The sequence below is a fragment of the Hylobates moloch genome, unplaced genomic scaffold (assembly GCF_009828535.3).
Source record: "Hylobates moloch isolate HMO894 unplaced genomic scaffold, HMol_V3 SCAFFOLD_16, whole genome shotgun sequence".
In the NCBI taxonomy this organism is placed as follows: domain Eukaryota; kingdom Metazoa; phylum Chordata; class Mammalia; order Primates; family Hylobatidae; genus Hylobates; species Hylobates moloch.
Genome location: NW_026652291.1, coordinates 46,883,340 through 46,893,252, shown reverse-complemented (window position 1 = coordinate 46,893,252; position 9,913 = coordinate 46,883,340). Strand labels below are relative to the sequence as shown.

At 46.0% G+C, this 9,913-nt stretch overlaps 1 protein-coding gene across 1 annotated transcript in view; it reads left to right on the top strand.

Annotated features, from left to right (window-relative positions):
• The first annotated feature begins 3,164 nt into the window (after positions 1–3,164).
• Positions 3,165–9,913, top strand: part of DACT1 (dishevelled binding antagonist of beta catenin 1) — a 12,136-nt gene continuing 5,387 nt past the window's right edge. Inside the window, 4 exon segments of the mRNA XM_032179555.2 lie at positions 3,165–3,598; positions 5,776–5,908; positions 6,640–6,797; positions 6,800–6,895. Coding sequence (XP_032035446.1) covers positions 3,254–3,598; positions 5,776–5,908; positions 6,640–6,797; positions 6,800–6,895 — 732 coding nt within the window. The 5' untranslated portion in view covers positions 3,165–3,253.

The following is a 9,913-nucleotide window of genomic DNA, read 5'->3' as shown; positions in this document are numbered from 1 at the left end:
GCTGGCAACTTTATCTTACTCTCCAGATCATCCAGGCAGCAGGTCCACCCCATCGTTAGTGGTACACTTTCTGAGTGTCAATTAACAGTCTTTCTGAGAAGACAGGCGTGTCCAGGGAAAGCAAAAGAACTAACTAGGGCTGAACAACATTAGAAAGGAGATAATGAAATACCACTAGTGGAGGAAGAAGTACCAGCACCTGCTTTAAAAAGAAAGGGAAAGAAAAATCAAAACAGTAGGGGGAAGTGAGATTCTGTTGGCAACAGAAGGGAGCAGTAGGCGATCAGTTTCAACTGCTTCCGGAATACCTGCAACAAAAACAAAGAATCAAAGAGGAAAGAACATCCAGGGAACTAGACTGGAGGGGAGAAAATTTGGCTGCTAGCTTAAAAAGAGATTAGGGGCAACCCAGGCTGTCTCACTTAATCTGATGACATTGGGAGTTTTCCGGGAAAAACAATTACAGCATTGAGCTCCTTGCTTCTAACTTCATTTGACAGCCCGAGTTTGTTTTAATTGGCATGTGAATGAACAGCATTATTTATTAATGTGTAATGGATACTTTGGAAAGCATAACCTTTTTTCCTATTCGTGACCATTTTATTGGCGGAACCATCTGAATATATTAGTTTTAATATTTAAACTTGCTGAGAACACTTTTTCATGGAGATATACAAGCTGTTATGGCAAATGGCTTGCTTTGGACTAATGAGCCAGCTCAAAGTGGCATTTGGTGAGGAGGGGGGTTGGGAGGGTGGGGAGGTTTGCAGACATAGCGACTTGTCTGCCTGCCTTAAGATTTATTAGTAGTGTGTAAAAATGTGTTTCAGCTTTTTTCTCTCCCTCAACTATACAAATATAGTTGTAGAAGCGTGACATAACACAGGCCACAATAATAGACTCCACCCAGCCAGAGGAACCTAATTCAGAGGTAGAAAGCAAGAAGCTTGTTGAGAAATGAGCAGAATGAAACAATGACAGGGGACATGGGTGAGTGGCATTTGGCAAGCAGGATAAGTCACTATTCTTTCGTGCCTTACTCAAATTAGGGAGGAAAATTAGTTCCTATATTATAAAGTGGTGTTTGGCAACAGCAGGCATAAAGAATAGATAACCTGAAGAGAATCGATTTTGTATGCTTGTGAACACCTGACCATAATTCCATTTTTAGAGCTAATATACAACCTTGTTAGTTATGAATCAAATTTGTAGTTCTTTCATGTCTGTGGGAGGCAGCAATGGGGAGGAAAGTGAAAGGTGGCAAGGGAGTTCTTTTGTTTTTGTTTTTTGGTAAATGTCAACTTAATTCTATTTGTAGTAGAGACTAAATGGGTACTATTAAGTTTAAAAGTATATTAATGAAAAACAATTTACAACCAATCTATATTCTCGAGTCTCTCTCTAGCAATTGTCAGGTGAATGCTTGCAAGGTAACGTGCTGAATACAGCGATACTAAGAGGATATTAAAACAGTCCCTGCCTTCAGGAAGCTTTCATAATGTAGATGGAGAGAAGAGATACACATGAACACCTACGTAGATAGATATGCGTGTGCACACCCACATAAATAACCATACAGGTAGCCTGGGATCAGAATCAGATATTCATATAGTTAACTGGAGCTCAAAGATTGGAAGGGTGGTTAGACCACACAGAGAGGGGAGGAAAGAAGAGGAATTCCTAGCACGGGTAAGCAGATGGGCAAAAGTGCAAGTGTCTGAAATAGTGATATAGGATGCACTCCTTCACACAACACTTTGCCTGAACTTCAGCAATTGTGACTTGCTGGATTGAATTTCCGAGGTTCTTGGATATACTGCTTTTAAAGATATATGTGGTACTTCTCCACAGATAAGCCAGCTAGTGGAATTTCCAGACCCATATCCCACCGGAAATTTCAGTGGGATAGGGGTCTGGAGTAGTGTGTTCCAAGCAGAGATGACCAATACATGATACTTCAAGAGGAAAGATTTATAAATCCCTCTGGAGAAAAGCTACAACTCACATCACCTTTACTATCTATGTGCTAGCCACGTTGTAAGTGCACAGCCCCCACAATATATATCATATGCTGCATACTATTATAATTCTTCAACAGCAGGTTCCCATAGCAGCTGCTCCCTTTTACAGTGGGGGGAACGTACACAGAGAAGGGAATAAGTTGCCCGCACAGCTATTTAGGGGTGAAACTGGGATACAAATCCAGACAGTCTGATTTCTGAGTCAGAGCTCTTATTGTAAACGCAGACTAAGTAATAATAAAAGCTCAAACAAAAACCAAAGCGCGCACGCGCGCGCACTCAAATCGTAGGCTTGTAAAAGAATTGATGCAACCTCTCGCTATACAGCAACATCCTCCTGCCTAATTTTAAATGCTGTCCATCGTAAGACCGACGTTAAAAAATTAAAACGACGACAAACCTTAACAGTTTTAGAACAACACTGCATTGTGCTCTGTATTGCTTGCCTTTACAAAGTGGAGTTAAGGAACCAACCCCACAGTGTCTGTGAATACACTTGGAATACCTTGCTTGGGAAGTGAAAGAAACCTAAGTCGGTGTGAGTGGAAATGAGGAGTGGCCGTGTGGGGAAAGGGTTAAGACTGTACTGCAACTTGGTCGAGTTTCACAGAGTTCTCCGCAGAGCCCAACTGCCGCGTCCCGTCGCGGCCCCTGCCTGCGCGCCCGACTGTAACAGGATGCTGGGGCTCCAGGCGCTCGCCCCGAGCTTTAGGCGACGGGAAAGAGCCAATGAGGAGAGAGGGCAAAATCGGGTGCATTAAACCCGAAAAGGGGACGAGGAGGCCCGCGAGGAGAGCGGGGGAGGAGGCGGGGAGGGGAGGCGAGGGGAGGGCCGAGCGAGGAGGCGGCGGCTCTGAGGGCCGGGCGGCGCGCCTGACAGAAGAGGGGAAGCCTGGGGGCGCAAGCGTCGCAGCCGAGGGGCCGGCGCGGGGAGGCGGGCGCCAGGCGGGGGTTTGCAGGGCCGCCGCGCGTGACGTAGCGCCGGGCAGGGCGTTATCAGCTGCCGGGCCGCGGCGAGGGACGCGCGGCGACAGCGGACGGCGCCGCCCGGGCCGGGACAGCAGCAGCCGGCGGCCGCGCGCAGGACCCGAGGGCTTCTGGCCACCGCCCCGCCAGCGCCGCGCCCCGCCACAGGGCGGCATGAGCCCACCCGCGGCCGCAGCCCTAGCGCCCTGCTCCTCCGCCTGGGCGGCCCGGCTGCGCTGACGGCGCTCGCTGCCCGACTGGGGGACATGAAGCCGAGTCCGGCCGGGACGGCGAAGGAGCTGGAGCCTCCGGCGCCGGCCCGAGGCGAGCAGCGCACGGCGGAGCCCGAGGGGCGCTGGAGGGAGAAGGGCGAGGCAGACACCGAGCGGCAGCGCACCCGGGAGCGGCAGGAGGCCACGCTGGCCGGGCTGGCGGAGCTGGAGTACCTGCGCCAGCGCCAGGAGCTGCTGGTCCGGGGCGCCCTGCGCGGCGCCGGGGGTGCGGGAGCCGCTGCGCCCCGCGCCGGGGAGCTCCTGGGGGAGGCGGCGCAGCGCAGTCGCTTGGAGGAGAAGTTCTTGGAGGAGAACATCTTGCTGCTAAGAAAGCAATTGGTAGGTCCTGCCCAAAGGTGGAGTGCGGCTGTCCCTGCCCAGGGGCTGGAGGTCTCGGGCAGGTGGCCTGGGGCGGGCGCGAGGTTAACTGGCTGGGGAGATGCTCGCTGTTATGGGACGCCTCCGCCCGCCCCATACCTCCCTGATCCCCTTCCTGAGTGCCCGCGGCGTATGGGCTGCTGACGCCCACGCGTTTCTGGCGTGTGCCCGCTTTGTGTCTGGCGATCCCGCGCGGATTGCGGGAAGGGGGTGGCCCCTCTTCCCTCCTCCTCTGCCTTCGGGATTCTTGGAGTCGCCTAGTTCTAACGTTCGGTCTCCTTAGATGAGTATATGCCCTCTCCCCAGAGGTTTGCAAACTCCCACTTAAAATACCATTTTATTTGGAGGTTTTCTTGGCTTCATCTCCTCCCGCCGAGAGGGGCCAAAAGCCAAGGAGGGGGTTTGTGGCGTGCTTAACTGTCCAAGGCCGAGTTTTACGATTACACTGGAGCGCCTTTAGGGAGCCGTGCCTCTCCAAGAGCTCTCCCTAGCATGCCAGCTTTCACCCAGGCTGGTGCTTAATTTCAAATAGAAGCCCTTTGTATAAGGCAGCTCAAACTAGATGGAAATGATGGAAATTTGGCTGCAGACTGTGTCCCCTCCTCTCATATTTTATACGTTCTGCCAGCTGTGATTGGTGGTGGAGGTGGGAGAAAAGAGAACCTGCTCTCGGGGAGCATTTATCTTACTGGATTTCTCAGTGTCTCAGTCATTCTATGCAGTCTTCATTAATGGCGAAGGAAAAGAACTTTGTAGCTTAATGTATTGAACAGCTTTTGACCCCGCCTCAGAATAATGGCGACAGCTTTGTTTTCAGTGACCTTAAAATGTAGTTTTGGAAACAGCAAACGTCCTCACCTGACCAAGTGATACTATCTAAACTAGCCACATGCCAGGTAGTGGCCCTCCCACAATAAAGTGGTGATGCTGTGCGGTTGTCATATGTTTTCTTCTATTATCTCTTTTCAGATCATTTCTTTTCTGTGTGTGTGTGTTTTAAAGCACCAAAGTGCTTTTACTTGATAGGTTCATTTTTCCTGAAGAAAGTAATTGTAGCAAACAAACATACGGTTTGTGTCTCCAAGCTTTTTAAGTCAAAAGACAAGACGTGTAGATATTCATATGCATGTGTTTTGTAAGGATGTACACTGTGGTTTGTGTAATATCTCTGTTTTGGCATTTTACTGTGCTTCTTTGGTCACAGACCAGATTCCTATGTAACATTGATTTGAGCCAGTTCTCACAGGTTATGGCTGGTGACTTTTACATTTTATTGTTTTGTGCAATTGCACCTTTTTAAAGTCTGCATGAATCTCAAGATTGTAAGTGGCGCATTCCTATTGTTCGCTTGAGGGGAGCAAAGCAGTATGTCAAGAGAATTCCAGTCCAGTCAGTATTTATGGTACTATTTTCATTTGTAGACTTGGCATTCATGATTTGAACCAGATGCTTTTTGAGTTCTCCCGTTTTTCCAGCATTAGGAAGCACTAGGTGGCAGTGTGAGTTAGCACAATCCAGCTGTCACCTTTGGAAACCCAGAGGCGTTCAAATCTCGATGGGCCTTCCCATGAGGGTTTTGGATTCTGCCAGCTCACATTATACTTGGCACTGGCTATTAGTATTAGTTTCTCACTTTCAAAGGCCCTAAGACTGATTAAACCCCACAAAGCAACTAATAGAAAACAAAACTCTGCAGGCCAAGACGTTTGGCCAGAAAATCTCACCTAAGATTATAGCATATTATAGGAAATCTCTTATTCTCACTTCAAATTAAAGGGTCTACTGTGAAGTACTGTTTTTTAAAAGACTGGTTATACACCAGATGATTTAAAGTCTCAGTCCATTTTTCTTGTCCCTATCTGTGAAAAGTCAGTTTGTATATATTAGTTGAAACTAAAAACAAGTCTTATTTTTATGAAGAAACTTTATATCACCATAAAATGTGAGAAAGTGGAATTAAACATAGGACGTATGCTTGAATTCTCGAAGTTTTTGTTTACTTCAGGTCACCCAGTAAAATTTTGGTTTTCTAAGTTTTAGTGAACTCTTCAGATGGGTAATTTGAATCCTTAGAGTAGACTTTCTGGTTCTTTTGTCACCCCTGTATGTTCATGTTTCTTTTGTTTCTTCCTAATCAGAATTGTTTGAGGCGAAGAGATGCTGGTTTGTTGAATCAGTTGCAAGAGCTTGACAAGCAGATAAGTGACCTGAGACTGGATGTAGAAAAGACATCTGAAGAGCACCTGGAGACAGACAGTCGGCCTAGCTCAGGTGAGTGATTGAGCACAAGGACAGAATTCTGCACTCTTGAGTTATATCTCAGCCCCTTGTGGTTAACATTCCCAGACCTGCAAATGGCAGTGGAGTTTGTTTCCAGTGCAGAGAGAGAGGATAAACAAAAAAGAAGTCTGCCATTCAGTTTCATCGGAATAAGAGGCAAATAAACTCAGACAACAAAATTTTTAATAATGAGATCAATGTGACTGGAGTCCTCCAAGTTTAAAAATAAAAGCTATTCAAATTTCTGCAAGAGCTGCCTTCCTTTGAAACTTGAGTATGTCAGAACTGGGCTAGAAAATTAGTCACACTTCAACTTCCTGAGACCACTTCAAAAGTTTTTTTTTTTTTTCTTTTAAACCATTTGGCTCCTTAAATAGATTTTTCTCTTATTTTTCTGAAACAACCATGATAAAGATGAGGCTTGACAGATCTAAGTTTCTTTCCTTGGACATGTTCAAAGGCGGGGTCAAGGAGTAAGGTCAGTTTGAGGGTGAGGGTAACTCTGAAATGTACCCCTAGTTATGGGCTCTTTGCCTTTTCCTAAGGATTGTTTGAAATAAGACCACAAGATTAGGACACCAAAGTCCAATGAACCAAAATTGGCCAAAAAACAAACAAACAAAAAATCTCCTTTTCCTAAATGATTATTCATTTTCCTGTTAAGCATGAATATGCATTATTTCTTGATATGATCTTAATTCCAATGGTGTTTTTATTTGTAGGGTTTTATGAGCTGAGTGATGGGGCTTCAGGATCCCTTTCCAATTCCTCTAACTCGGTGTTCAGTGAGTGTTTATCCAGTTGTCATTCCAGCACCTGCTTTTGCAGCCCCTTGGAGGCGACCTTGACTCTCTCAGATGGTTGCCCCAAATCTGCAGGTAAGAATTTTTAGCACTGATAGAAATTTTAATTGGAAGGCATCAAGGGCCCTTAAAAGGTTATTTGGCTCCAGCACCTTTCACTGGTGGAAAAATGAAGGTTCATCACTTTGCGGCATTTAGTGCCATACTTAACATCTAGAACTCAGTTTCATCTAGGTGAGTATCTAGAACTATTCCAGTACCCTTTGGGTGCTACTTGGTTATATATTCTGATAGCAGCAAGACAGTTTATCTCTAGAAATCCTGTCCCAATATTGTAGGTCTTAAGCTCTGTTTCTGAGCCTTTGCTGTTAGGTTGTCTGCATTTTCTTTCATTCTGGAACTGTTTTCTTCTTTGAATTATGTAAAGCTAAAACTCAGACGGGTGCAGTGGCTCACACCTATAATCCCAGCACTTTGGGAGGCTAAGGCAGCTGGATCACCTGAGGTCAGGAGTTCAAGACCAGCCTGGGTTGGCCTGGTGCAGTGACTCACGCCTATAATCCTAGCACTTTGGGAGGCCAAGGTGGGTGAATCACTTGAGGTTAGGAGTTCAAGACCTGCCTGGCCAACATGGTGAAACCCCATCTCTACTAAAAATACAAAAATTAGCCGGGCATGGTGGCACACACCTATAGTCGCAGCTACTTGGGAGGCTGAGGGAGGAGAATTGCTTGAACCCAGGAGGTAGAGGTTGTAGTGTGCCGAGATCGCACCACTGCACTCCAGCCTGGGCAGCAGAGAGAGACTCCGTCTCAGGAGAAACCAACAACAACAACAAAAAACAAAAAAGACCAGGCTGGGCACCATGGTGAAACCCTGTCTCTACTAAAAATACAAAAATCAGCTGGGTGTGGCAGCATGTGCCTGTAATCCCAGCTACTTGAGAGGCTGAGGCAATAGAATCGCTTGAACGCCAGAGGCAGAGGTTGCAGTGAGCCGAGACTGTGCCACTGCACTCCAGCCTGGGCAACAGAGTGAGGCTCCATCTCAATCAATCAATCTAATACTCACATTAAGTTAAATATGTCCGTCAGCCTGGCCAAGAACTGGTTGGCACTTCAGGGAGCAGTGGCCCTTTCATGTTCTCCAGAATGTTCTGCATGATGGCAGCTTGTTTTTTCTTTTATTAAGTGGGTGCCCACGTGCCATTATTCCTTATTTTGGGATATCTTTGCAATGACCCCCAGAAGGAATCATGCTATTGTACTAGAAGAGTTTCTGCATTTCCAGTATGTGTCACACACTGTACTGGATGCTCTGTATACATTTATCTCCAATGAATCCTCCCAGTAGTTCTGCACAGTACAGGTCTTATTAGCTCCATTTTATGTATTAAAAAAAATGAGGCCTAGTAAGGTTAGATATGTTATTTAAGGCTCTATAGATAGTGAGTGGCAGAGGCAGAAGTTAAGCTTAGGCCTAACTGCCAGGTCCATGTTTTTCATCATCCCAAGGGAATTCAGAAATTGTTGTTTTCAACCTTCTAACAGAAGAGGAATCTTGGCTTATAAGCCATTTGTCAGAGGTTCTCCATCTGCTGAATGGCAGGGTTGCTGCTGGAACTCAAGACTCCTTCCTTAGTCCTGTTATATTGTGAATTCTTGTAAGAGTAGAGAAAATAGGAAAATTAGAATTGCTCTGGGTGCTGGCACAAGTCATCACAATCCTGGTTTGTCTGTGTTCTCCACTTGGGTATAAGCCTGAATTTTTTAGTCCAGGCAAGGCAAACAACACTGAACAGCCGAGGGAGCTAATTGGCTGGCGTCTTCATATCTGTGTGTTGTCAGCAGCAATCATTTGGGGAAGCACAGAACTGTGTTATCTAGAGGGTCTGGGCCTCAAGTTCATTGGTAATTGCTCCCCTTCATTCCACAGATCTGGTTTCAGAGGGAAACTTTATAAACCCATTAAAGGCACTTTGGTTTAAGTTTTCCTTCAAGACAGACCCGTGCTCTTCCAAATGCCACTTCCTCACATAATTGAGACAGTTGCACCAGGCCTTGGGGGCTAGGATATCTGTTTTGTTCAACTCTAAAGAGGGAAAAGGGATGAATAGTGAAGTGTTTGTCAGTGTGGCTTTAAGTAAGGCAAAGATAGGGCTTAGGTTGCTGGGAGAGGAAGGATGGGGAAGGATGTTAGCTAGAGAGGTTTGCTTTTAGAACAAGCTCTTTTTTTTTTTTTTTTTTTTTAAAGACGGAGTCTCGCTGTGTCCCCCAGGTTGGAGTGCAGTGGCACGGTCTTAGCTCACTGCAAGCTCCGCCTCCCGGGTTCACGCCATTCTCCTGCCTCAGCCTCCCGAGTAGATGGGACTACAGGCGCCCACCAACACGCCCCGCTAATTTTTTGTATTTTTAGTAGAAACGGGATTTCATCGAGTTAGCCAAGATGGTCTCGATCTCCTGACCTCATGATCCGCCCGTCTCGGCCTCCCAAAGTGCTGGGATTACAGGCATGAGCCACTGCGCCTGGCCTAGAACAAGCTCTTTATGGTGGGGGGGGGGTCATGTGGGTGGGGACATGGCACTTTTGTTTTATTATATTTTCTTTACGTATCATTTCTGGGTCTAGACTATTTTTTCCCTGAGACTGCTAATTATCATTGAAGTTCATGGCGCTTTCTCAACATAGAATCAGGCACATATAGGTTCTCAGTATTTGAATGAATAAATACAATGGAGGACAAATTATTACTGATAAACTCAACTTTAATTTTCTCTGATAATAGGTCATTAAATGGATTTATTATTTATAATCACCAACTTAAGAGATCAAAATCCTTTAAGACAGCAAGCTTGATTTTGTTGTACTTTGGCATCTACATTTTCAAGATATGGGAAATTTATCCATTAATATTACCACATGAGCTTTTAAAATCTTACCAAGAATTCTTTATCCTATTAAAAAAAACATTTTTGACAAGTGGGAAATTTATCCATTAATACTATCACTCAATCTTTTAAAATCTTTTTTTTTTTTTGAGACGGAGTCTTGCTCTGTCGCCCAGGCTGGAGTGCAGTGGCGCGATCTCGGCTCACTGCAAGCTCCGCCTCCCGGGTTCAAGCCATTCTCCTGCCTCAGCCTCTCCGACTAGCTGGGACTACAGGCGCCCGCCACCACGCCCGGCTAATTTTTT